Source organism: Chaetodon trifascialis, chromosome 2 (assembly GCF_039877785.1).
Source record: "Chaetodon trifascialis isolate fChaTrf1 chromosome 2, fChaTrf1.hap1, whole genome shotgun sequence".
In the NCBI taxonomy this organism is placed as follows: Eukaryota; Metazoa; Chordata; class Actinopteri; order Chaetodontiformes; family Chaetodontidae; genus Chaetodon; species Chaetodon trifascialis.
This window is the reverse complement of record NC_092057.1, coordinates 16,305,230-16,332,286: the sequence shown is the minus strand read 5'-3', so window position 1 is coordinate 16,332,286 and position 27,057 is coordinate 16,305,230. Positions and strand designations below refer to the sequence as shown.

The 27,057-nt window shown below is 41.6% G+C and overlaps 3 protein-coding genes across 7 annotated transcripts in view; 2 read left to right on the top strand and 1 right to left on the bottom strand.

The window, feature by feature from the left end:
• Nucleotides 1–27,057, bottom strand: part of shoc2 (SHOC2 leucine rich repeat scaffold protein) — a 370,366-nt gene that overhangs the window by 38,718 nt on the left and 304,591 nt on the right. The gene's annotated exons all lie outside the window — the stretch shown is intronic.
• On the top strand, nt 863–13,562 carry gne (glucosamine (UDP-N-acetyl)-2-epimerase/N-acetylmannosamine kinase). Of its 3 annotated transcripts, XM_070980982.1 has the most exons (15): nt 4,691–4,876; nt 6,669–6,692; nt 6,796–6,867; nt 7,120–7,268; nt 7,474–7,720; nt 8,192–8,399; nt 8,490–8,642; nt 8,852–9,064; nt 9,416–9,503; nt 9,859–10,069; nt 10,386–10,515; nt 10,604–10,825; nt 11,144–11,326; nt 11,687–11,803; nt 11,913–13,562. In XM_070980982.1, the coding sequence occupies exons 1-15, from the start codon at nt 4,838–4,840 to the stop codon at nt 12,146–12,148; spliced, it is 2,292 nt and encodes a 763-aa protein (XP_070837083.1). In that variant the 5' UTR covers nt 4,691–4,837; the 3' UTR covers nt 12,149–13,562. The 3 variants fall into 3 exon arrangements, with proteins under 3 accessions (XP_070837099.1, XP_070837083.1, XP_070837091.1); XM_070980998.1 differs by lacking the exons at nt 4,691–4,876; nt 6,669–6,692 and adding an exon at nt 863–1,001; XM_070980990.1 differs by lacking the exon at nt 6,669–6,692 and having other exon boundaries at nt 4,719–4,876.
• On the top strand, nt 14,510–26,554 carry clta (clathrin, light chain A). Of its 3 annotated transcripts, XM_070981023.1 has the most exons (7): nt 14,510–14,805; nt 15,568–15,596; nt 16,604–16,721; nt 16,898–17,009; nt 20,365–20,418; nt 23,720–23,755; nt 25,303–26,554. In XM_070981023.1, exons 1-7 carry the CDS (start codon nt 14,628–14,630, stop codon nt 25,472–25,474), a joined length of 699 nt encoding a protein of 232 aa, XP_070837124.1. In that variant the 5' UTR covers nt 14,510–14,627; the 3' UTR covers nt 25,475–26,554. The 3 variants fall into 3 exon arrangements, with proteins under 3 accessions (XP_070837124.1, XP_070837133.1, XP_070837141.1); XM_070981032.1 differs by lacking the exon at nt 23,720–23,755 and having other exon boundaries at nt 14,535–14,805; XM_070981040.1 differs by lacking the exons at nt 20,365–20,418; nt 23,720–23,755 and having other exon boundaries at nt 14,535–14,805.

Sequence of the window (27,057 nt, the reverse complement as noted above, 5' to 3'; positions counted from 1 at the left end):
ACAAACTACAACACCTCCAAAATTAAGAACATCTGGTAATGTATGATAAAACATTTTATCATCAGAATCTACTCATTTGTCCTGAACAAATGTGTTAATATAGTGATTTGTTTTTCCTTTGCAGATTCGACATTTGACTATGCCTCAAGGTGTACTGCCAGCTCTCTCTCACACACACATGCGCGCGCACACACGAGTGCATATTCTGGTATACTGTATTTAAACATATATATTATTTATGTATTTCGCATTTTCATAGTTTCCAGCATTTTTGCTGGACTGCCACGTTTCTGGACGGCTGGCCTGCAGCCCCATAAAGCTACCAACCTACAGTAATCACTTCCGTCCAGCGCTCAAGGAAATAAATGCTATAAGATAGAAATGTTCACATCCTGTAATTTCTGTCAGTAAAAGTAGCAGTATAACAATACACAATATTCCATATTCATATTGCAGTACTTTATCTATTCTACTTTATTGACAGAATTTATAAGTGTATTTTGTATGCTCTAACTAACTAGCTGTGAAATATATGTAAGAGAGAGAGAGAGAGAGAGAGAGAGAGAGAGAGAGAGAGAGAGAGATGATGATGATGATGATGATGATGACTCGTGAATTAATTTTGTGAATATTTTATGTGTATGGGTTTTGGCTGTGTGTTGGCTATATTTTAGAAATTTTATGGATTTTGTGGTACTGTGCCCTAAAGGAAGCATACACTGAAGGATGACTGGAGAGAAGCAAGAGAAGTGTGTTTTGGGATGATCCCCTGTGTCATTATCCCCGCCACCACACACACACTGTAAAATAATAAATCAAATCAAAAATCTTATTATGAAGGTCCAAGTCAGGCACATCCGGTTTTGTTCTCCGCAAAAGCCCCTCGTGCGATTTCCCAGATGCTCAATAACGTTGACTGGAAACGTTGGCCAGCGGAAACTCTAAGAAGAAAGGAAATACGTGAAGCATGAGATGAAAGCAGCGTCTCCGCAAAGTTCACGGTAAGTGTTGTTACATGGAAATCCACAACATTATAATAAAACGGTTGCTGTTGATAACTTCAGGTCAGCAGTTAGCGTTAGCTAACTTTACGGGCTGCGCCACTACATAACGTAATTCGGTCAAGGTGTCCAAAAGACTACCAATATAACACTGCATTGATGTCAACATGGTGGTGTTAGCAATCGTACTATTCATCGTCAGACTCGTCGACGTGCTTGCTGTTCACAGCACAACTTTGTAGGTACTCCTTATTACCGTTATCTACTGACGGAAGTACGGCGCGACGCGAACTTCGCTTCCCGTTAATTTTCTATGGTACATGGGCGAATCGCTTCGCAAAGCATTGTGGGATTCTAGACGAACCAGCCCTACGCGAAAAATCACAATTTGCACAAGTTCATATACTTTTAACTTTATGCATATGAGGGCAAAACTGGTCTCGCTGTGCGTATAAGGAGAACGTGACGGGGTGGTGGAGTGGGACGTAATGTTTAGTGTGTATTGTTCCCCTCGGTGGATGAATGTGTGTGGAGCTCACATGCTTGCACTTTCTAGGAATCCTTTCTTCTATTGTCTGGCCTTCAGGCTCACAGATGCAAACTGAAAAGAAGTGCTGCTAATGAGCACGCACGTCACTAGCTTGCTAGCGTTGAGTTAAAACGCGACAAGCTAGGAGGAGAGTTTGAATTGTTCGCTTCCGGAGAGTCTTCTCAGTTAATGTTCGCTGAAGTTCGTGAAGATATCATTGTAACTGGCCCTAATGTTGTCTTCATCTGCTAGTTGTAAGCTGCTGAAACTTTAAAGAAGTGATTTGGGTCAAAATGGTTGCGAACTGAACCTCAAGATAACAAACTTTTGTGGTTACACAGAACATTTTGTTCGCGACTAAATAGAAAGGAGATGTACCAACAGTCCCATTAAAATAAATCCGCTTCATTTTGATAAAGGTTAGCTAGCTACCCATATCTGACTGCGCTTGAATGCACCTCTAACTGCAGGCCACACCAACATCATTTTTAATTAATCACTTTATGTTATGTACTTTATGTTATTTGAGCTAATGAGTGGATTGTTACATCTAAATATTAAGATGAGCAAATGCACCCACAGGACAAGTAACTGTTTCTTTCTAAAGGACATTAGATGGCAGTATCTCATTAAGAGGCATATGAGATGCTTTCATCATATATCTGCCATTTATCAGAGTTTATGATGCTTGATTGTTATATGAAAGCCAAGCCTTTATAAGCAAAGCAGATATCAGTCCTGGAAGTCAGATAGGAAAGGAAGTGATAATTGTTACTAGTTCACTGTAACAGTACTGGAGATTGTATATAGCTGTTTAGTAGGGTTTTTTTTTTTTTTTTTTTAAAGACTAATTATACATTGGGTCGATGTTTCTTAAGACAATTTCACAATTGCACATGTTAGTCGTCAAGTAAGTCTGTATTATGTGGACTGTTTGATTTGAAGATAGTAAGAGGAGCAAGGAACAAGGACAAAGCTCATTCTGTGTTCTCTGTGAACCAGGATGTCACAACTGTGTCAACACAAAGGGTAGTTAACCTAGTCTATGATTAATTTCATTTTTGATAGAGACGCACCGATTGTTAGCTGAGTCTGACCTGCCGATTTCGATTTTCTTTCTTTCTAAGAACTATAATTGACAGCACGCACAAATATTCTTACTTCAGTTCTATGTTCAGAATAAAACATTGACTATTTCATAACCCTGATATTTTCTCCCAAACTACACCAGGTTACAGGACCTTCTCAACCTCAAATCTCAAAATAAAGTGCCCCAGGTTACTGGACAGAACTTTTATTTTAAATAAAATCCAACTGAAAATGAAGTGCATTATATCCCACTTTGTCTAACATGTGAGGTGTGTGTGTAAATTTGACCGGCACAAAACTGGACACACCTGACACTGATTGGCCGGTCATCAGTGATGGTTGATCATGCAGATAACCCTCAGATTCCTGTCAGCTGCCAATTAATCGATACATATCTAATTTTTGACTAATGAGTAAAAAATAGTTGCACTGCCAAGAAAGCCACATAGAAATTAGCATAGTCAAGGTGCTTCTAGCTTTTCTTCAAAGAGAACGTAAACATCTTGGCCTAAAGGCGACACTCAAGACTGTGCTTGTTTTACATGACTGCTTCAGAGAGCTCAGCAGGAAGAATTCCCCTCAAGACATGGAAACAGACTTCCTGCCTTTAAGGCCTTCAAGACTGAATTTTATTTTTGTATTTTGCATTAATGCAAATGTCAGTGTAGTTTTTCATTTAAATTAATAGTTTATGCAGCGTCAATCCATGTATTTGACTTTATTGTTTTCATTTGTCTGACATTAGTAACTTTGGAAAAGTATATGATAGCAGTACCTTGGACTCTTTTGATAAATTGTGGAAAGCAGAAGCCTGTAGGCCCTTGAACTTCTAAGATAAACAGAGATCCCTTAGTACTGGTGAGTCATTGAGCTCCTGTGAATCAGTCGTGGTAGACTGCATTGTTTTTATGCTTTGAACTCCAGCCACAACTATGTCTGCGCAAGGTAGATCATTTAGGGTTGCTCAAGACTAAGGTTGTTCTGACCAATGAGGTGAAGGACTGCAAATGGCACAGTCTGTTAGGAGAGGGGCGAGGCTTGTCTGTGTTGGTGGTGTTGTGTGCAGGCCTGGACAGAGACTGACTGTAGCTGAGATAATTAACCAAACTAAAGGGAGGACTGTACACCCAGCCCACACAATTTTATGGTGAAGAATTTTTTTGAGTAGCATTGGCATGAGCCAACAGTACTCAGTGCTTCATCAGGCTATACAAGATAAATACAAAGCTATGACAAGTCAAGAACTGCAATAATGGAAATAATGGAGCTCATAAGGGTAAATTCAGACTTGACTTCATAATAAAAACAGGACAAGAAGGACAAAATACATTGTTATGTGGAAAAAAAGCAACCTCTGTTTAGCGATGAATGGTACAAGGGAACTTTTCCTCCCCATCGTCGTCCTCCCACCTCGCAGCAGCAACCTCAGCATCCCTCCTCCTCCTTCTCCTCCTCCCAATGGTTACCTGACTGTGCTCTGGAGAGAGCACCTGTTTGGTAAATGCTCATGAACATGTTGTGGGAGATGTCATACCAGGCGTGTCGAGACAAAAAAATTCTGACATGCTAGAGTTTTCATCAGGGTGCCATGGGGTGCCTCAGATGCTGCAAGACAGGTCGTTTGGCATGTTAGACTACACGGGTATAGATACCCGATTGCCGTTCATGATCAGCCATGGTGCTGGTAATTTGTTGGCCACAAAAAATCATCTCAAAATCGGGCTAGAATCATGCAGTGTGTTCCTGGCACAAGCTTGTCTATTAGACGCAAGAGGCCTAATTTAGGTTTCTTTTTGTCCTGCCTGGGAGCCGGAACTGCTTTGTTTTTTTTCCTGTTCAAGCTGCACGTAATTGGTCAGCTACTTTAAGATGAGGATCACATGGAAATGTTACAAATTATTTTCTGAAAGTCTCCAGATTCATCTGAAGCATATTGTTTCTGACATTTGTCATGTCACATGGGCATGGAGACATGTTCTTTGCTTCCCTGCACTCAGCCAATCGGCAGCTTTAATCCAAAGCAACCCAGCCCCTCCCCCGGCTGTATGTCGGTATCACCCCGCCTCTCTCTTCCTTTCTCTTCCTCTGCCTTTCGCTGGCTTGCGCATGCCCTGCATCCGTCCATTGAATCGTTCTGTCGGGCTAACAGCAGAAATAAAAAGAAGGATTTAAAAAAAATAACAGAGGGTGATTTTGATTTTGAATCCAGAGTCGTGGGATGGAAAAGCATCCGGGTTCTCTATGCATAAACCCACATGTGAGTCAGATGGTCTTTTTTTCCCCTCTCTCACATATTTTTCTTATTTGCCTTCATATCCTTCCTTTCTTTCTTACTGTCTGTCATTACCTCTCTTTTCTTCTGTCTGTACAGTATCTCTGTCTTGCTCTGTTGCTGTGTCATCCCTGCCTCTCTGCATGTGTCCCTGCCCCCATACTCTAACACTGGCTGCTGATGCTGTCTTGTGATGCTTGAATAGGAGTCATGGAGTGCTGAATGAGATTCAGGGTAAATCACAGGATTTAGAGCAAGAGCATTTTTTTGTATAACCTGGCACATGAGAGTACAGCCAGCCAGGATTGCGTTGTGTGTTTCTCGTGTTTTCAGTTCTTGTTGCTGTTTCACCTTCAAAGATGTTGCTGCTGCTGCTGATTTTAGGCTGCATGTGAATTTCCATGTTTTCAGAGATGCTGTCAAAGTACTGTCCTCACCCTCCTGTAGCCATCTGTGAGTTTCATGTTTCTTTTTTTGAAACATGAACTAAACTGAAACTAAGCAGCGGTGCTTTTTCAAGACCATAACTGTGGGAAACATCAGCCCACACACTAAATAAAAGATGGCTGGCACAACGTGGCATATTAAACATTTTAACCACATTACCTTAAAGATGTGTCAGTGACAGAGAAGAAGTTGTAAAGCCCAGCTGAAATCACATGTCACTTTCCTGTAAGCAGTCAATAATATTAGTTAATTATTGAACAGGAAAGAAAAAGCCTTCATAGACAGATTATGGTGGGTTGGCAAGTGCCGATTGGTGGCTGAGTTAGCTTGTCCAATGAGATAGTGTGTAAACAAACTTCTGTTAATTGAACGTCAGCATTTTTTTTTTTTTTTTTTTTGCAAAGGTGAATCTTATGTTCCATTATGTTCTTCACGTAGATTCCTACAGTTGAGCTGTTCTTCTTTGATGAAGGGCTGGATTTTATGTTTTCTGTGTTGATTAACTTAATATCTCTTTCTTTCTGACCCTCTCTGAGTTAAACCCAGTGCCTTAGTTTTTGATTTGGCAGGCATTCTCAGTGGCTAATGATTGTACATTTATCATTCATGTAGTTTGTATTTGCACCGGTCAAATGGATGATTAAAAAATGCAGGCAGTGGAAATAATAAAACATTTTCCATGGCTCTCGTAACGGCATTTTAAGTGGAAATGGACAATATTACAAGCAGTATGACCTGTGGTAAGCAGTGGATCACGCCATGGAAAACACGAAGGAATTTAACATTCGTGCCACAGTGGGAACCCCTGTGGTTTTTTTTTCCTTTTAATCCTTGTTTGTTAGCTCATTGTGATGTCAATGACCCCCTCCATTCCCAGAAGTGCAAATGCACAGTCAGTGGTGAAATCTAACCTCAGGAGTTTGTGAATTCCTTGCCCTCAATCCGCTCTGGAATTTGAGGTCTCTGTGATTTACCACATTGGCTCAAATATATATTCTTAATCTGCATGTTATCTGGAAAAGACACCTGAAAATTGGCGTTGTCTTATACTAATAAACAAGATTTTGACTGCTTGTTTGGCAACTGTCATAACATATTCACAGCAGCAGATGGCAGCAAGTATTTGTAGGAGGGTATTGCTTTTCTGTTAATAGGGGAAGCCAACATCACCAAAAACCCCCAGCACCAGTTAGAGTTTGACCTTTGCCTTGCCTTGCAAAGCACTGTCCTACAGCATGTTTTCCACCTCTGGAAAAATGTGTCAGCATGTGTTCTTCATGTAAAATACAAAACATTTTTAGTGTAGTTTTGTTGTGTTTTCATGCTACAGCATCTGAATATTTGGAAGGCCCAAGTGAGTACGACCTGTGGGTGGGTTAGGGTATTTAAAATAATGGTTAATATGCTTTAACAACTCATTACTGCATCTCACACTCGATTTTGTCCTTGTTTTTCAGGAGCTTTACTATATGAGAATGCAAAGGGGGAGAGGAAAGATGGACAGGAAAAGGACAGAGGAGCAGAATCAGGTGTGACTTTGACTCTGTGAAAATAAGAGTTTATTTATTTATGACATCATCATTCTGTAGTTGGGTTTGTAGTTTCTAGAAGCATGAGTGCATATATGAAGCCTGCATACATGAAGATGATATCAGACATCTAGTGGACAGAGGAATGAGTTTTTATGTATTGCGCATGCTAGATTTAAATCAGCTAATGTTCTGTGTGTGTGTGTGTGTGCGTGCATGCGTGTGTGGCGGTTACATCTTGATTTGATGTAGTGTGAGAAGAAGCTGAGGGTGTGCGTGGCAACATGCAACAGAGCAGACTATTCCAAGCTGGCCCCCATCATGTTTGGCCTCAAATCCCACCCTGACGAGTTTGAACTGGAAGTCGTGGTGCTGGGCTCCCACCTCATAGATGACTACGGGTAAGGCCGAGTGGCACAGCAGTATCTATCTAGAAAAGCTTATTGCAGATCCCAAAAGAGTGAGGTAGTGTATAAATTATTATAAACACAGCATAATTAATAATCGCCCACAGGTGTTCAGTCGTGTTTAGATCTGTCTTCGTTATGAAACTCCACTCCTTTACTTTAGTTTTCCCTTTCATTCGTCTGACTCCCCACTCTACAGGAACACGTTTCGTATGATCGAACAGGATGACTTTGACATCGGCTCCAAGCTCCACACCATTGTGAGAGGAGAAGATGAGGCAGCTATGGTGGAGAGCGTTGGGCTGGCACTTGTGAAACTCCCTGATGTCCTACAGAGGCTGCGCCCAGACATCCTGGTCGTGCATGGTGACCGTTTCGACGCGCTGGCTCTAGCAACTGCTGCAGCGCTAATGAACATTAGAATACTTCACCTGGAGGGAGGAGAGGTGAGGAGGCAGGGCTCGAGTATATTATTTCATGTTGCACTACACAGAGTATGTATACTGTTTCAAGATATCAAGAGTATTTACCTCCCATATCATGAGGTAATTCCATTTGCAAGAGTTGAAGATTGATTGATGGGTGGATGTCATGGTGTCTTTGATTGAAATTGATTGGTTCAAGCCTACATAAGCACACTTCTTTTTTGTTTTTTGGTCACATGTTGTTTAATAAGATACACAATGTGCCCGGGGGTGTGCTCAAAAAGGATCAAGAAGGCATTTTTATACAGTACAATACATTAATGGAAGCAAACATATTGTCCTTAATTTCATAAAAAAAAAAAAGATTTAAATGAGAGGTGACAGAGGTTTTTTTTTTTCTTTTGATGAAACTGTAAGATTTTGTGTTGTGCAAGAACATTGTAGTAATTGTTACCAAATAACACAGCGTCTCTCCTTTGCTCCTTTTCCCAGGTGAGTGGGACAATCGATGACTCAATCCGCCACGCCATCAGCAAACTGGCCCATTACCACGCCTGCTGCACACGCATGGCAGAGCAGCACCTCATCGCCATGTGTGAGGACCACTCCCGCATCCTGCTGGCTGGCTGTCCTTCATATGATAAGCTGCTGTCAAGTCACCACAGAGAGGACTACATGGATATCATCAAAAGCTGGCTGGGTATGTGGTGAGACAGTCATGAGACAGAAATATAGTGCGACATGAGAGAATGTTCGTATTTCATGCGTGGGGTGTTGATTCATGTTGCAGGTGACAAGGTGCAGAAGCGTGACTATATAGTGGCTTTGCAGCACCCAGTTACCACTGACATCCAGCAATCCATTAAGATCTATGGGCTGATGCTGGACGCCCTGCTTTCCTTCAACAAAACAACCCTCATCCTCTTCCCTAACATTGATGCAGGTTAGTTTCCCTTTCTGGTCCCTTTATTTCCTTCTTGTTTTTCCGGGGTCCGTTTTGCTCTGTGTGAGAGTGTTTTGTCAAAATGAAATTAGGATCACGACAAGTACGGCATTTTTGGATTAGTGGTTGTCGAAAACAAGAAAGCATTTTTGTTAACTGAATTTATGATGGATCTATGTCACTTGACCAGCCCTTTCCTATTTAAACAGGAAGTAAGGAGATGGTGCGTGTGATGCGAAAGAAGGGCATCGAGCAGCACCCCAACTTCCGGGCAGTGAAGCACATTCCCTTTGAGCAGTTCATCCAGCTGGTGTGCCACGCCGGCTGCATGATCGGCAACAGCAGCTGTGGGGTACGAGAGGCCGGGGCTTTCGGCACGCCTGTTATTAATCTGGGAACAAGGCAAACTGGCAGAGAAACGGGTAGGTTTACCGTCTACCTTTGCTGTAGTTGTCACTTGCTCTGCAGCTCTGCAGACGGTGTTTATACGTTTGGTTACAGAGCTTATTTAAGGATTACAAAATGTGTATTTATAACATTATGAACTAAATGATTGTGTGCATACTTGACCATTGCCACTGGGAATGAGCAGCAAAAGTTTTAGAAATCGTAGAGCAGCTTTGAAGGCTGTAAACAAAGCTACTGCTGAGTTGTGTTGATAAATTTCCTGTTAGAAATGTTAGAAATCCAAAGCAAACATTATCCTATGAAATTAATCTGTCTCAGGATGTTTATCTTAACATCTGTGTTGATGGTGTTTTTCTCTCTGCCAGGTGAAAATGTTTTACATGTCAGAGATGCTGACACTCAGAATAAGATCTACCATGCTCTGGAGCTGCAGTTTGGAAAGAGATACCCCTGGTAAGAGCACTGTACTGTACTCCCCATCTGTTTCACTGGCTCTTTCTCCTCCAGTGTGTACTGAGAAATAATAATCTGATTACAACTAATGTGATTTCTGTAACTGAATCAGGCTCAGCTCTGCTTTTCCATCCTGATTTCCCTGTCCAACACTGGCATGTCGACACTTTTAATATTGTTGTATTAGGACTAGTTTTTATTCAGTTGAGAGCTCTTTTAGGTACATTTTTGTCATTTTGCAGATTTTGCTGAATTGACATTGTCTTTGACTGTAATTGGTTGGCTCACAGTAAATGTGGCATATGATGTGAGTGAATATGATGACTGATATGGGTGTATTTCTGCTTCCCATCAGCTCTAAGATCTATGGTGACGGCAACGCAGTCCCTCGTATTCTGAAGTTTTTACGTAGCATTGACCTGGATGAGCCCCTCCAGAAGACTTTCTGTTTCCCCCCAGTGAAAGACTCCATCTCCCAGGACATCGATCACATCCTGGAGACACAGAGTGCGCTGTCTGTTGACCTGGGAGGAACCAACCTCAGAGTGGCCATTATCTGCATGAGGGTACGCTGCATTGACATGTAATCCTTTTGACGTGGCTGTCATTCCATTTTTGCAAGCTTTAAGTATTTATCACAGTGCTAGGTGCCCCTCCTCATCAAAGTATTTGATCCAGTTTTGCAGTAATCATTATTAATTAACTCTGAATTATGTTAGTTTTTTTTATTGATTTTGGATAAACATAGTCCTCTCTAAATGTTTCTTTTAATTTCCTCTGAGGTATGTGACAATGAAATGCTATTGAACTTACGCCGTACTTGTCTTCACTTCTGCTATTCTTCCCTTTTCTTCCCCGTTCACTGCCTCCCTCTCTGTCCAGGGTAACATAGTAAAGAAGTATACTCAGGCCAATCCAAAGACCTTCGAGGCCAGGATGAAGCTCATACTAAACATGTGTGAGGATGCCATGAAGGATGCGGTCTGCCTCAACTGTAGAATACTTGGTGTTGGTATGAAAAAAAAAAGAACACAGTACACTCCTTAATGCAAAAACTCATTATAGGACTGTCATCTGATAGCTGCTCCTCTACATCTTAGGAGTGTCCACGGGCGGGCGTGTAAACCCACAAGAAGGTGTGGTCCTGCACTCCACAAACCTGATCCAGGAGTGGTCTTCAGTGGACGTGAGAACACCCATCTCTGATGCCCTACACCTGCCCGTCTGGGTTGATAATGATGGCAACTGTGCTGCTTTGGCTGAGAGGAAGTTTGGCCACGGCAAGGGAGTGGAGAACTTTGTCACTGTCATCACAGGAACAGGTGAGAAGTCAGGATTTTCATTCAGTTATTTGGTCCTTCGTTATCAGTGTGAACAGGGTTAAATTACATGTAATGAAATTGTCCTTTTGGAAACTGGTAGATTTGATAGATTTAGTCTTTCTGGGGACGTATCTAGGCTTATTAAGGATTTCTCTGATTTCACAGCACACTGTATGTCACACCAAATATGTTGTGAATGTATCAAACCGAGAGCCATCTATCAAGAATTGAAGCAAGTTGTTATCATTATAATAAATAATACATCAGTTGCTTAATTGCATTGACAATCGGAGTAAGTAATCTTCCCCCTGTGTGTAGGCATTGGAGGAGGGATCATCCATCAGAATGAGCTGATCCATGGCAGTACCTTCTGCGCTGCAGAGCTGGGTCACATCACGGTTTCATTAGATGGCCCGGAGTGCTCGTGTGGCAGCAGAGGATGCATAGAGGCCTACGCGTCTGGCATGGCCCTGCAGAAAGAGGCCAAAAGGCTGCACGACGGTGAGCATGAGTCCCAGTGCATTCCTTGAAGCTCTATATACACCTGTAAGATTCAGAGAGCAGCTGAGAAAGGTGTGTCTTTGAGACATTGTATGTGTACACAGCTTTTAGATTTGTTCCTCCTTTGGCATCTTTGAACTCTAAGATAGGAATCCCTCGACTGAAACTACAAAGAGTAGATGCAGACAAAACATACTGTTCTGTTATGGAAATAGTCTTCGGATGTATGACCTTTTTGAAATCTAGCTGGATGAAAAAAACCTAGCAAAGGGGTTCATTAAATATAGCTCCTTTTCACATGTCTCATACCATCATTCATCATTTACATACACACAACTGACTGTTTTATGTGCCTTTCAGAGGACCTGCTGAAGGTGGAGGGGATGGATATGAAGCTCTCGGAGCCGGTCACTGCTGCCCACCTCATCAACGCAGCCAGACTGGGGAACTCCCAAGCCGATGCTGTTCTTAACAAGGGTCAGAGCACAAAGCAAGAGCACACATACATGTACAAATCTCTTAATCTGCTATTAAAACAAGAGAAAAATCTAATTTTTAATCTGTCTTCATCTTCACCTCTCCACAGCTTCCACAGCACTTGGGGTGGGCATCATTAACATCCTCCACATAGTGAACCCCGCGTTGGTGATTCTGTCCGGAGTCTTGGCCTCTTACTACCAGGACTCAGTGCAGCGCATCATCTCTGAGAGAGCCCTCGTCTCTGCTCAGAACATCAAGGTTGTCACATCAGACTTGGAGGAACCTGCCTTACTTGGAGCAGCTAGCATGGTGTTAGATTATGCAACCAGAAGGATACGTTGAAGGATATAGTCCTGATTTACTAAGGACCTGCTACCAGCAAGCAGACTGCAAAACTGAAAGTAGTAGCTGTTTTGCCCAGATAGATACATAAGCATATCTAGGGGATTCATTTTTTTTTAAGGCTAGAGTGACAATGCCTTCAAACTATCATGTGTTTACTTTGAGTTAAATGTTTTTTTTTAATGTAAACAGATTGTTTTTCTTGTTGATTACCTCTATGAATGAAGTATTGCTTGTGGTGTCCAAAAAAATACTCATTCTCAAGCCCATGAGAGTCATGCTTTCACAAGGCCAGATCGTGGCCAGATTCCAACTTGGATATGCGGAAAATGGGTCGTGTTGATGGGCTGGTAATTAAGCATCAGCTTTTGAGTAAATGGCAAAGCCATCTTTAAGCCAAAATTATCCAGACAGGGTAGGGTTAGTGTTCGGGACTCATCCTCTTTACTCGACTACTGGTAATGTAATGCAGGTGGATGGAAAAGACTGTCATTATAGAAAGTTTCAGATGTGACCAAAATGTTGCTGAAACATTCTTCCTTAGCTTCATCTCAATCTCTCACTTCCTAATGGCTTATACTGCGTAAGATTTCCTTAAATCTTGTATGAAGCTTTCATTTTCAGTTTTGATTTTTGAGATATGTATAACTGTCGAGTTATCGTTACTTTTCCATGTTTTATTATACATTAAATTATTTAAGGTTCTTGAAGAAAATGTCATGTGATTCAAGATGAAGGTTTGAGTAGTTGCAGTCTTGCAGACTTTAGGGTTAATACATGGTTAATGAAAAATTGTTCAAATGTTATACTGACCCATATTAACGAAATGTTAAGGCAGCGACTGCCTTAGCCTTGTAGCTGCTACAGTATAATGAGGCCTGTCAATCTTTTGCCTGAATCAGGTGATTTTTTTTTTTTTTTTAACGTCATTACCACAGACTGTGATTTGAAAGTGTTCTTCATGCCTTCTGAAGATGTGTTTCATTTCAAAAGATTTACATGGTTTTAATGTACCATCACATGCTGTATTGTACATTTCATGCTAACTAATATTTTTAGATTAATTAATTTGTCATTTTCTTTGTTTATGTCAAAAATAAATACACAGTTTTGTTTATGTCCAAATAAATACACTTTATTTAAGTCAAGCGAGAAAGACATGGATGTTTCTGCAGAGTACAAATCCTGTTGACACTGCTGCAAAAGCCCAGTCCACAATATTGTTAACCTCTTTGGTTGTCTTTGCAGCTTCTTACTTTGACATGTACACAGAAAAAAGAGCATCTATTACTATTCAATCGAAAGGTGTTTTTTTTTTGTTTTTTTTTCTAATGTGGAAGAACGATAAAGAGGATAAACAAATCTGTTTATTGCAGTGTGCTTGTGTGGGTCCAGCAGAGTAAAGAAACTGACTAAGCTGCAGTTTCCAACAGTAGTCTTCTTGACATGTAAACTGCATGAAATAGTCACATAGCAACGAGTTGTTACAGTTCTGCAACAAATTCTCTGTATCAGCAAGAGGACACGTCTTTGGTTTTCATGTCTTCTGTAAAGTAAGCAACACCTGAATGCATATAGTGTTACTTGAGGGTCATAATGTTCAGCAGCACCGGTTTTCAGCTCCAAACAAAAGGCTAGATGCTGTAGTTTTTGAATTGTAAGATCTATTGAAATACTGCATTGAAATACTGAAGCACCGAGTCCCTCCAACAGTGTCTGTTGTTCTGACATTTTTAAACCAGTATATTTGCACCAGGGTGCCTACCTCGAGTCAGGTGAGTGCTTGCTTGTCACCTGAGTCCTTCGAGACTGTGGGAGCTGTTAATAATTAACCACCATGACATGCATGGGCTGGACAGGCAAATGTTTGCAGGGGACTTCACCAGCTTTACAGCTGAGAGCCTGCTGACTGAGGGGCCCGTGGAAGACTGAAACAATGTGGAACTAGAAAAAAAATAAAATGCTGCAGTCTGCAATAAAATAGAACTCTGCTTAGAAAGAAGGGTTTCTATTTTAAGGAGGAAAAAAACTAAGACAAAAAATGATCTAATATTTACTTTGTATCCTTAGATTTGCAGAAGAAAAATCCGTATCCATTTTTTTATTTTTTCAGTTTAGTAACTGAATATCTATACGATCCAGGCAATGATGTAGCAGCTGTATTTCGCATAATCGCAGACTGCGGATTTTTTCAAACGGTCACAGCTCTGACAGCACGCAGCAGGTCATGGGACCCGTACGCACAAGGGACTACAGATTTTATTGGTCAGAGTTTTAGACAGCTGTTTGACGATTGGTCTACTGTCCTATCAGTCACCCGTCCTGGTTTGTGATTGGTTATTTTTTAGTTTCCGCTTCGCTAGCGTCGAAGGGTTTTTTTTTTTTGTCGTCCTTCTTCCCGTTGAGCTAATCGGGTTTCGGTCAACCGCTACACCTGCCCACAGTTTCTCCAATTTATCCTCCCTTAAATACACGCAACATGGATGATTTTGACATGCTGAATGCACCCGCCGCTGGAAACGGTGTCGGCGCGGAAGAAGACCCCGCTGCCGCGTTCTTGGCCCAGCAGGAGAGCGAAATCGCGGGGATTGAGAACGACGAAGGCTTCAGCATCCTGGACAGTGGAGACGTTCCCTCGTCGCTGGGAGACTCCAACGGTGGGTGACTCCTGTGGTCTTGTAGATACGGTTTGCCTCCGTTCACCGTAAACACCGTCGGTCCAGATAGCTTTATTCTTATGTGGTTGTGTGAGTTGTTATACTTGTAACGTCAAACCTCATATTGGTCCTAGCTAAATAGATACTGTAGTCGATGCTCTTTTTGTCACCTTGCTAACGTTAGCTGAGCCAGCGTAACGTTAGCTAACATGTTAGCCAAGTGGCTTAGCTAGCGTTAACGTTATCTAAAATTGACAAATGAACGCAAATATGTAAAAGGAAAACTCTGGGTGATAAATAAATGTTTATTTGACCGACAAAGTTTCAGCTAGTGTTTATAAGATGAATGAAGCTGCCTGAAACCTCAGCTCTGTCGTTCGTGGCCGTGTCATTCATTGCTTCTTATCAAGCTAGACTACTTGCTGGCAGCGATATGTAGCTTCATCTGTGTTTGTCAGGTAACCCGACAGCCGCAAGAGGGAATTAATGGAATTTGTCGACCTTTGGCCACGACTGCCTCATTTCCTTCAAGCTGTAACTTCGTTGTGGTTTAGCAACAGTAGTTGGTCAGAAGTGCTGACATATCATATTATGAAATATGTGTGTATGAAAATCTTGAGGATTCAGCAAGAGTGAAAGATTCCCAGTTAGTCAAGGTCTTCTCATAGAGCTTTTGTTGTTTTCTTCCCAGACTCATTTAACCGTGTGTGCTTTCATTTGTGTGCTTGATTTCTAACAACTACTTTACTTGTGTTTTTCTAGATGGTGCTATCAATGGAGACCTTCACGGGGTAATACATCTTCAAGTTGTTTTTGTTCTTAACCATTTTGCTCTTAATTGATCAGATTCCCCAATTCTTTTATCCACATATTTGTTCGTCTGTGTTTCATGTGTGATTAAGGGGGCTCACACTGCCTGTCTGTGCGCAGAATGTACACACATATCAAACCAAGCATCACTGATCTTTTGATTTCCAAAGAAGAGCTTTTGTTTGCAGGCTCTTAAGAGCCGTGTGGTTTTGCCTCTGTCAAGCCTGTACAGGCTTGTTGTTAGGACACTGACGTTAACGTTTTGGTAAATGGCCAAACTGTGCCGCCAAAGTGACATTTGTATCCATAATGTTGCAGTGAAGGAAAAACCCAAACAACGTGTGAAAACGTCCCACACTGTTGGTACTGATTTTATTCAAGTAATGTTGCTGTGTTGCCAGATGTCGGCAATTTAGAGAGTGCTGTGTTATAATTACTGATGGGAATGATGGATAAACCCACAAAATATAAAACTGAAGTGTATTAAACTAGAATTTGTCTTTTGCTAATGGGATGTTTAGATTGGCTCCCATCCTTTTTCTTCATTTTATGCATCAATTCTCCTATTTCCTTTAGCAGTCCAACAGTGTGGTTTCAGTGCTAACCACAGTGTTTAAATATCTGGCAGTTATATCCGCTACAGCTTCCTTTTCCTGTGCTGTCATTGCAAAATTGCTGCATTTTGCACTGTCAAGACTACTTTCCGGCATTGAGAGAAGCTACGCTGATACAACTCGGACCAGATTTGGTTTTAACAACGCCTCTCAAAGAGCATACAGCTAACTTTTTGAACAGATATAATACACTCATATTGGGATCAGGACAAGAAACTGGCTGCAATGGCTGAGTCCAAATCTTTCAGATAATATTTTAAAAGATGAATAATTCTGGATGGGGGCTCAATGTTTCTTCAGCATATCCCTGTAAATCAAAATTGATAAATGCAACACAATTATTCCTGCCTGTCCTCACCTCCCTTATATCTCAGGAAAGCAATGGTCCGTCAGACGCCTATGCAGCAATCTCCAATGCAGACCGGCTGCAGGCCGAACCTGAAAGCCTTCGTAAGTGGAGGGAGGAGCAAAGCGAGAGGCTGGAACTGTTAGGTAAGCAGAGTATCTTTATAAGGGGACAGAACAGACCACTGCTGTTGAAAGGGTGACATGTAAAGGCTGATGTCATGGGATCAGTGTTCCTAAATTTTCCACCAATCTGGCCTGCTCTGCCATTCATATCATTGTTTCCCACACTGTGTCCTGACTTTGCTCATCTCCCTCCCCAGACAATAATTCTCGCAAGCAGGAGTCGGAGTGGAAGGAGAAAGCCAAGGTGGAACTGGAAGAGTGGCACGCCAGGCAGAACGAGCAGCTTGAGAAAACTAAAACCAATAACAGGTACTGGCTTCATAGAGGGGTAGAAACATGACACAAGGGACAATGGAAATGAGTGAGGACTGATAGGGTCTCTTTGGGGGGCAACCTGAGAAGCTATAGTAGATGAGCTAACTCTAAAAGTTAGATCTTACTGTACACTGTTTTTAGCTGCAGATGTTTTATCTCTTTATATTATCATCTTAGATTTGCTCCACCTTGTTATAAATTGGCAGAGGTGGATGAATAACCTGTGTGATGTGTGTGCCAGATTTGAGCTGATGTGGTCAGATCTCCAGACAGTGGCCTGTCTTGTTGCATTAGCAGCATATAGCCTAATGTGATGGCCCCAAGGCCTCTGCCAGGGCTTGTGTGTGTTGTGATGTTGCTGTGCTGTGTGTTTTATTTAACCAGGAAGATCTCATTGAGATATAATGTCACTTATTCAAGGGCTTCCTGGTCAAGATGACACCAGAAAGGATAAAAAGATTTCATATAAAGTATAAACATCCATAGAGCCATTTCTTACAAGTTACAATGATATGTATGGACACTTGCTGATAGACACATCCGGTGTTATCAAAAAAAGATGGTGCAGGGACATAAATTACATCACCATTGTCCAAAAGGAAAACTGACCAAAAGGAATCTTTTTCTAGCACTAAAAGGGAAACATTTTTTAAACAAGAATAAAAGCCTAACATCGGTCTCAGTTTTTTTTTTTAAGAGGCTATCAGTATGGACACCAAAGGTCAACTTGTCATCAAGCCAGATGCCACGGTATTTGTAAGAAGTAACCCTCTCCAGATGAGAAACCAATTTTAATTCGACAAGTAACCTCTGCGACATGTTAAAAATAGTGTGTAAGGAATCCCTAGCCTCTGTTAAAGATTGTGTTGTCTTTCCATGTAACTGGTTCCTGCTTGGTTGGAGCTGGAGGCTCTGGAGCTTTCCTTTGTCTCCAGGCTGCATAATACCGGCCTGACCCGGTAGTTCCCTCGTTCCTGACACCTCATCGTGTTACTTTGGAATTCTTTGATTTCCTGTCCAGTTCATTTGCTATTATCTCAGTTAACCTGGCAGCACGTTTTACTCAAAGTTTCATTTGTTGCAGTGCTCCTTGTGACAACTGTTATATTAATCTGTTATATGAAATTCCTTTCTTTTCAGTAACACCTCACTTGCTGGGCTATAACAAAGTGTGGGCTCGTCTGAGTTTGAGAATTAGGCTGTTGTCAGTGTTTAATTGATTCGTTGTTTTGTTAAAGCATTGATTGATGGTGTTTCTCATTAAGGTGGAGTGTTTTGTTACAAGTTCCTGCCTTCCATAGATGCCAGGTGTGGGGTGATGTAGCAGGCGCGTGTTCCTGTAATCCTGACAGCAGGACCAGCATTTCTTTTGGAAGCTCATGTAGGGAGTTTAGTAGGGGGAAATTGTTTTCCCTTGTTTGTCTGCTGCTGTGAAGTGATTGAATCATTTTTATGCAAATTTGTTCCTTTCTGCAAAATGGCCATGGGACAAGGGAAGGGGGGATTTGACATTTTTAGCTTTGCAAATGTACTGTCGAGCTGACTTCCTTGTAGGGATAAAATAGTCCCCCTTTGGGATTCGTTTGTTTCTGACTGTAGTGTGTAGTGAGAGTAGTTGAAGCAGTTGTCTCAGGAATGTGTCCATGATTTCAGCAGAGCTGCCAGCTCGCAGGTCTCTTTGCCACACTGTTGGGTTGTTGTGTTCAGCTCCCTGCTGTCATTAGCCCCTGCAGACCAGGACAGTTATTTCGAGCAGGATAGGCAGTTATAGGGGATGCTCATTTTACAAGGTTGCTGTATTTCTTTGTAGGGCCCTATGAAATGAAATATCTCTCTGAATTTTGTGTTTTACAGCTGGCTGCTGTTGGTGTGTAGGTCAGGTGTCTTAAGGCATGGCAGTTGTAGATGATTTCATTGACACCCCCATCGGAGATAGTTTTAGAGCAGTGTACTACAGATCATTTGCTATAGATAGCTGATCGTTATAAAATATGTGTTGACAAACCTCCAGTTTGTTTTGGCCCAGCTCTGAGACCATAGAAAATAAGGGAAGCACATGTGAGGGATTACATAAGAAAAGGAATTTTATTTGACAGATTAATCTGATTTTACAAATGTCACAAAAGAAATGTAATTTCTAACAAATGACACTGGCAAGGAATGGAGCTGTCAGGCTGGAACCTTTTATGCAATCAGGAGACAGTGGCCATCTGCCTCTAATTCAATGATGACCTCCAGCTCCAGCCAACCAGGAACCAGCAACACTGAAAGACAACACACACAAGCCTTGGCAGAGGCCCCGGGGCCGTCACACTGCTGACTTCAGAGTGTTGAGAGACGAACCACAGGGCTCCTTCACCTCACTTCACTGTGGGTTCCTGCTATTGTTAGTGTAGCACAATGGCTCGAGATAGATATCTAAGAATATCTTTGTAGAAAAGAATATCATTTAACAAATATGTAGAGCGATGGAAACAAGTGAAGTTCAAATGTGGTTTTAAAAATGATTGAACAAATATTTAATCCCATAACATGTTTATAGAAAGTTGTAGAAATTGTTCCATTAATCGTGTTCTTGGTGTGAATCAATGAATTGGTTTTGACTGGTTTATAACAACGACACTCCAAAAGACCAATGTGTTGTTTACTCTTACGGTTGTTAGACATGTACTGCTATTTAAAGATGCATAATAAGATGCATGGCCGACATAGATGTGTCCTCCACCTGCTACAAGGTAACCCATCATTTTGCAGAGGTGAATTAGTTAAGTTTCTGTCTCAGTTCCTCTCGCACTGGACTATCACCCTGTTTCCCTATTAATAATAAAACACCTGCAGCCATGAGTCCCTACTCATCTGACAGCCCTGTGTTTGGTGGAGAAGTGTTACTGATGTATAATCTTTTCTTCTGATTGGTCTTTGTCTGGTACAGATAAATAACTGGTCAGTTAGTAACGTGGTTTACACTGTAAAATAAGCAGAAAAGACAGATCCCTTTCCTTCTAATTTAGCAGAGGTCACATCAGGACATTAAGATTGTATGTTTTGCGTGACAGTCAAAAAACCCAATGGTTTGATAGAGTTTTCATGTTATTCTCTCTCTTATATAATGTGTTTCAAATGTGAAGAGCTGATCACCAGAGCCGTGTAATTAAAGGGGGCAGACACAATGAGAGCCTGAAACCCCCTGACACTTCATTTAGAGGTCCTTCCAAAAACCTGATGACTTGGCTTATTATTGTGTGGTAACCTATAATGCTTGTGTTTCCATCTTCTTCTCCCTTTTATCGCTGTCTCTCTTCTCTCCTGCCTTTTTGCTGCTCTGTCGTTTGGGCCGATGTTTGTCCAGGGTGCTGGATGAAGACTTCTACAAGCAGCCCTTCTCTGAGCTCATTGGTTATGTGTATGTTGCTCCAACTAACATCCTCCCTTTTCATCTTCTTTTGATTTTGTTCTCTCCATCATCACCATCAACTCCTCGCATCCAACCACTGACATCCTATTCATCTCATTAGCTAGGACAGTAGTTACCTCCACTTGTGTTGCCCTTTTTCAGTTTTGTCTTTTAGTTTTTCATTTTTAACTGTTTGGATTTCTAAAGGATACACTCGTCATTTACAACCCCATTCCAAAAAAGTTGGGACGCTATAAAACGTGAATAAAAGAGAATGCAATCATTTGCAAACAAACTAAGTGATCCTGAGTCCATGTAGTAATATCCCTTATCCAATCAAAATGGTGAACCTCACTCCATCCTTACTTGTGAAGGACTGAGCCTTTCCAGGATGCCCCTATCATACACAATCATGATGCTCTCACCTGTTACCAATGGGCCTGTTTACCTGTGGAATGTTCCAAACAGGTGTTTTTGGAGCATTCCACATATTTCCCAGTCTTAAGTTGCTCCTGTCCCAACTTAATTGCATCAAATTCAGATTATCACCTTTCCTTTTATTTATGTTTTGCCCAGCGTCCCAACTTCTTTGGCATGGAGGTTGTAGCTCGTGGCTGTTTTTTTTTTCTTTTCCAAGTAAAAAATGGCAGTAGTCATTTTCACCCCATGTATCTGCATGTCATCAGTGAGTGGATGCCCATCAGGATATTTCAGTAAAGAGAATGACTGCATGCCACTACATACACACACACACGCACACACACACACACTCACTCTGCCAACCTCCACAGTCACGTTAATGGAAATCAAATAATTCTTTCATAACTGTGCTTGTGTTGATTTCTCCTCCATGATTCACATCCATACTGTTTCTCTTCGTCATTTCAGCAAACATTGTGCAATTACACAAATTTCCAACAATTAACACTTGCTTACAATAATTGTATGAACTGTTTCTACCTAACACGTTTATAAATGTGCTTTTTTCCCCTCAAATTCATCTACAAGTTGTTAAATCAGGTGTAGGATGCTTGTAGATTTGTTTGAAGCAATTGTGTGTGTATAATTGGACTTGGGTGTTTGCATCAGGATCAACTCAATCTTCTTTTTTTTTTTTTTTTAATCTTGAGTGTTATTTCTAAAATAAGATGACTTCACTCCACCAAGACCAGAGTCGGCATTGTAACTTCCTACGTCCTCCCCCTGACTTCCCATATTCCCAGCCCTAGCCACTCCCTGATGTGAAGACGAGGGCTCTGTGCACAACAGGATATGAGACGCAGCTCGACATTACTGTAGTTTTAAGTGCGATAGTCGAAGTGTACTGTCTGAGTTCATCTAGACTCAATAAGATAGGATTTATCGTTGAGCAGTATGTATTGAAATACATCCTCTGTAGTTATTAGTTGTCACAGCCCCCTTAATGCCTGCATCAGCCTACACTACCGTTTCAGATCTAATGATCGCAGTGCCATCAGCACCCCTCCTCCTCCTCGCCATGGTTACCTGACTGTGCTCTGGAGAGAGCATCTGATTGGTAGACACACAGGAACATGTGGGAGATGTCACACTAGACGTCTCGAGACAGAAAAATTCTGACATGCTAGACTTTTCATCAGGGTGTCATGGGGTGTCCCAGATGTCGCACTACAGGTCGTTTAGCTTGTCACACTACATGGATATAGATACCTGATTGTTGTTCCTGATTGGCCATGATGCTGATAATTGGTCGGCCATGACAAAATTGGGCTTGATTTGTGTAGTCTGATCCCAGCATAAACTACAGCTCTATTTATTTTATGTACTTTACTGAATGAAATTGGGCTTTAACTTGAACTAGCTGCAGTATTCAGAAAAACTAAATAGTTTTTCAGAGATCAGTTCTCCAGCTTTGTTTCCATCATTTGGGCTCTTCGGTTCATATCCAGGTAGCATTTAACAGCTGAGAGTTTCGCTTTCTTTCACCAGCAGATGTCTTGTGATATTGAGTCCAGCACTCCTGTATCTCCTGTCCATCCCCTCTGTGCCTCTTCTCTCCTTCCTGTTGCTAATCCCATGTCGATTAAAATGCACAGTGAAGATTTTTATTGCTAACACCACTGGTCATGTCACGGTTACACAACTGCTTCAAACTGAACTGTGTTCATGCTTGATTAGAATGTTAGCGGCTCCGTAGCTACTGCTATCCTACAGGATGACATGCTAACCTGCCCCGCTAGCTATCCAGTAGCCTGAGCTGTGCAGCCTTTGGTTTTGCTCTCTGATTTCTTTTTAATAGCCGTAGGCCTGCATTGTGGTGTACACATATTTTTTTTTCTCTTCTTAGTCATCAGCTTTGATTTTCAAGGGCAAAAGAGAAGACCGACCCGTGGCAGTGTAAAAGTTGTCATCAGTTATTCTGAAAAAAGCATTGTCTTTATTTCTGTTCATTGTTTCATGATGTTGCTTCTTTGGAAAACTGACATTAGATTTCCATTGTACTGCATTTGTAACTTAATATTAATGTGCCACTGGGTAAAGTGCTTTTATCTCGTGATTAGGGAATACAGTATTTTATTGTGCACACCTCAATGCAGCTTATGCATCGTATTGTTATCTTATACATATGTGGCTCTGACCTAATACCATAGAACGAATTGCTTTTCAGCATCACCAGTGTTGGTGTCGAGTGACACTGAATCGCACCACTTCCACTTCCTCCACTTTGTGAGCCTGTGACTCCAGGGGCCTCATTTATAAGCATTCAGTGAGAACAAATGGGCTTGAACGATGTGAATACCACTTCCCACACAAATGTTCAGCTTTGAAACAGTAGGACAAGAGAGTGAGTCTCCACACAGTCTCTGAACAGTGCTTTAAGGATTTGGATACGGTGGACAGATCACTTGTGTTAATGTCGTTTAGCATATGGAGACCGAATTTCTTGTTGGTGAGCGTTTTATCAATCAGGATATTCCTGAGATGATGATATGCTGATGTTTCTACTTATTAGAAATAAATCAGTGGTTTTATAAATGAGACCCCAGGCCATAATATCCTTGAATGTGTAAGAGTGAGAGAAAACTCACAGAGAAAAGTCTTTTCCACTCACCAGACCAAAGGCTGCACAGCTGCCGTTTGTGCACTTTTGAAGAAAAAGAAACAAAAAAAAAATGTTGCTTTTTGCATGCTGGCTTTCAACATCTGCATTTAGCTCATTTTTGTTGTCTTTCATTTCGTCCCCTCCCCCCTCTCTCTCTTCCTCTCTCTCTTCTAAATTCTGACTTGTGAAACTGTTTCTCCCTGTTTTCTTTTCCTATGCACCTTAAAGCACACACATTAACCATCCTTGCTACCGCCTAGACCAGTTAAGTAAAAATACAAAACCCCAGAACCTCCAAATACTCTATCTTTTTGACAGGGGATAGTTACAGTTATGTGTGTGTGTATTTGTGTTAGATGACTCTACGTTGCAGATTCTCAGGTTACTGTGCCCATCAGTTAAATCCACTGCCTAGATAAAGATTTGTTATTATGTCCCCTCTGTGATGTTGTGGTCCTTCCAGTCCCTTTTGTGTATTGTAGGTGGTTGTGACAGTGAATGTTCATTGGCTTCTCATCCCCATTTTGCTTTGTGTACTATGTTGTAGTTAGTTGCTATGTTTGTGGCAGCAGGTTGGGGGGAATAGACAAAAACCTTTGTAACTAAAAAAAAATACCATGGCAGTGGAATTATTACTAAGATTGTGGGTGGGGTGTGATGAGGGCCATAATCTGTGGCTTGCATCTCAAAATGTCTTGTGATAGCGGCACTGATCCATTTTCAGTTTTGAGTTATGTCTTTTCTTCCTTTTCCCCTAACTTTCCTTTTTTTTAACTTCAAATCTTAAATCATAAGCCCTGTAGCGTAAATGTCCATTTTTTTGTTTTTGTTTGATAGATGGTTTTTAAAACACATCAGCCTTCACCAAGAAGACATTAATTGATCTGTTCCACAATTGTGACACATGAAAGCAAAGTTAAACTCATTCTTTGCCACACCTCCGAGTAGTCTGCTTGTCAGCCGCAGCACAGTGCATGGCTCAGGCCCAGCAGTGCTTCCAGCTCTTTTGGGTTTGGTTAAAAAACAAAAACTAAAAAAAACAACAACAACTTGCCATTATTGTTCCTTTTTCATCAAGGACAAGTATATAGATGAGCTCGCCATCCCTATACTTGGACCTAGCTGTGCAAAGAGAACACTATAAATAAGTAACCGCAGGGCAAGTTAAAGTGTAAGGGTGTGGGCAGACCCCCCCCCCCCCCCCCAGTTCTGTACAGAACTGCATTTTTAACCAACCAAAAATGCTTATCAGACCTTACAGTTTCTTTGTTTAGCTTCAGTTTGTTTGTTTTCTTTGAATTTCTCATCAGTGTTTTCTATGTACCTCCCTTTACTGTTGTGGAGAGTCAGAAATCAGGTGACTGTACTGTAATGTGTAAGCAGAGTTGGGGGCATGCCACAGGTAATGAAACTGTTGTAGCTTGTTCCTCTTTGTGGGCGTAAAGACAGGTGGATGTCGATTTCTGTGTGGTGATTGGACTGTCCTGTCCTGAGGAAGACTCTGCTGAACCAACAAACTCCCACCTGACCCAAAAAGGGAGAACGGAAAGCCCTGTTTGTCACGAGCTGAGTCCTAGAGATTTATACACAAAAGGTTAGAGTAGTGTTTTTATGTCAGAGTGAAAATTAACTTGATTCGAGTCAACACTGTGCACAAGAGACACAGCCTAGGTTTCAGGTGGATTTGTGTGTGTTGGTGTTCAGCAGAGGACTTTCTCAGGGCTGTACGTGTACGTCTGTGTATGTTACCACGTCCTCCACTGATTGGTGTCTATTCCGTGTCCCTTCCTTCTTTCCCCTGTCGCATGTAGGGCGGCTGAGGAGGCCATGATTTCGGATATGGATGAGAACAACCCCGGCACGGAGTGGGAGCGGGTGGCTCGGCTCTGCGACTTCAACCCCAAGTCCAGCAAGCAGGCCAAAGATGTGTCCCGCATGCGCTCCGTCCTCATCTCCCTTAAGCAGTCCCCTCTCGTCCGCTAGGCAGCCAAGGCTGCTCAGGGCATCATTCCATATCATCCTCTGTCACCACACACCAACCAACCCAACTACCGATGTCCCGTCATCTGTATTCTGAAGACAAGGGGACTTCCACCCCTTCTATCCATATCTGTTTGCCATGCACAGTCCTATGGAAGGATATAGCCAGTGGTCCTACCTTCAACAGTCTCCTCCTGGCAGGGCTGTAGAGATTAAGCTTGAAGCACTAGCTCACCATTACCTGCCCCCCTGAAAGGTTTTCACTTGTGTGCACCTCATCCACAGACCAAGCCAGACCTTGAAGTTTCTCTTTCCAGTTTGTTTGATATACTGAGATCAAGGCCTGTTAGATGGGGACCAGGTCTCATGATCTGTGGCACTGTGTAACACTTGTGTAAGGGTGGTGAGTTGGGATACTAAAAGGGAAGCGTTGATTGTTTGGGCCTATAGTTACACTACAATCTGTTTCACAGGGCTCCCAAATAATATCATTCCCATGATGCTGTACTCTTAACTCCTGTCCTGTCAATCTTCTGAATCTCCTATGACCTACGAGGGTTGATGTTTAATTGTTATATCCGCCTTTTGCCCTCCAGCACATCGCCTCATGTTTTCTCATCCTATCAACAAACGTATCTTCAGAATTTTTGTGGTTTTTTTTTTGTTTGTTTTTAAAGGACCAAACTCTAAAGACAAAACTCCAAATTCAGTGTGTGTACTTTGAGCTGTGTATGTAGAGTCTGCTTCTGGCATATTGTGTTAAATTTTTCAATCTATGCATTTCCTTTTGAAAAGCCTCGCCCCTCTCCAGTCAGGAACTGAACAAAGTCCAGTCATTACAATAAATGTGACCCGTTTGTGTGTGCGTTTAAACCTCAACAGTGTGTGTGTGTGTGTGTACGTACTCAATGTGTGTACCTATGTACATATACAGAAGGCAATATATATACAGTATATAAAACGTTTATGTCACTGAAATTAGACAGTTGTGGTTTTAAAGAGAACTAGATATTAGCCAGCTGTTGCTTGACCATGCCTGTTCATTGTCCATTTGATTTCAATATCAGTAAAAAGTGAGTAAAAGTTGTCGTCCTGTTGTTCTTCCTCCGAATAATTTAAGTCAGATAAAAGAATGAATATAAAATATCAACTTTAATTTGTTACATGACCTCAAAACTGAACTGATTTCTGGTCACAAGGAGGCAGAGGAACACCTGAACAAGCTTACAGACACATAACGCTGACTATTGTTGAAGTAGTTCAGATATTTTCTGCTTTTAGCTCTGTTTTAGTCACCGCCTCCTCCAATATTTGGGGTCTAAGCTTGCTAGATGCACTAATCTCAGCATTTCATTGCCAACCTTTGTGTTTGGTGCTGGGCAGTCTGTAGAGAGTCAGAGCTCTGTTTCTTCTGTTTCAATCAACAATTTATCAAATAATATTGAGGGGAGCTCACAGGTGTGCAGAACTGAATGAATTACAGCCTCTGATTAGCTTCAGACTTGTCCGTCTCCTTCACCTGTAAGCTTATGCTTTTATTTTTACAGGAAATCCGGCTTTTACGCTGAACCACAAAAGCGGAAATC

Bases quoted from the DNA above. Each gene is read 5' to 3' on its own strand.
- gne (XM_070980982.1), top strand. From the start codon at position 4,838: ATGGAAAAGCATCCGGGTTCTCTATGCATAAACCCACAT. The intron at 10,070-10,385 runs GTACGCTGCATT...CTCTCTGTCCAG, and splicing joins TGGCCATTATCTGCATGAGG to GGTAACATAGTAAAGAAGTA. The intron at 10,516-10,603 runs GTATGAAAAAAA...TCTACATCTTAG, and splicing joins CTGTAGAATACTTGGTGTTG to GAGTGTCCACGGGCGGGCGT.
- clta (XM_070981023.1), top strand. From the start codon at position 14,628: ATGGATGATTTTGACATGCTGAATGCACCCGCCGCTGGAAACGGTGTC. The intron at 20,419-23,719 runs GTATGTTGCTCC...TGCACCTTAAAG, and splicing joins TCTGAGCTCATTGGTTATGT to CACACACATTAACCATCCTT. The intron at 23,756-25,302 runs GTTAAGTAAAAA...TGTCGCATGTAG, and splicing joins CCTTGCTACCGCCTAGACCA to GGCGGCTGAGGAGGCCATGA.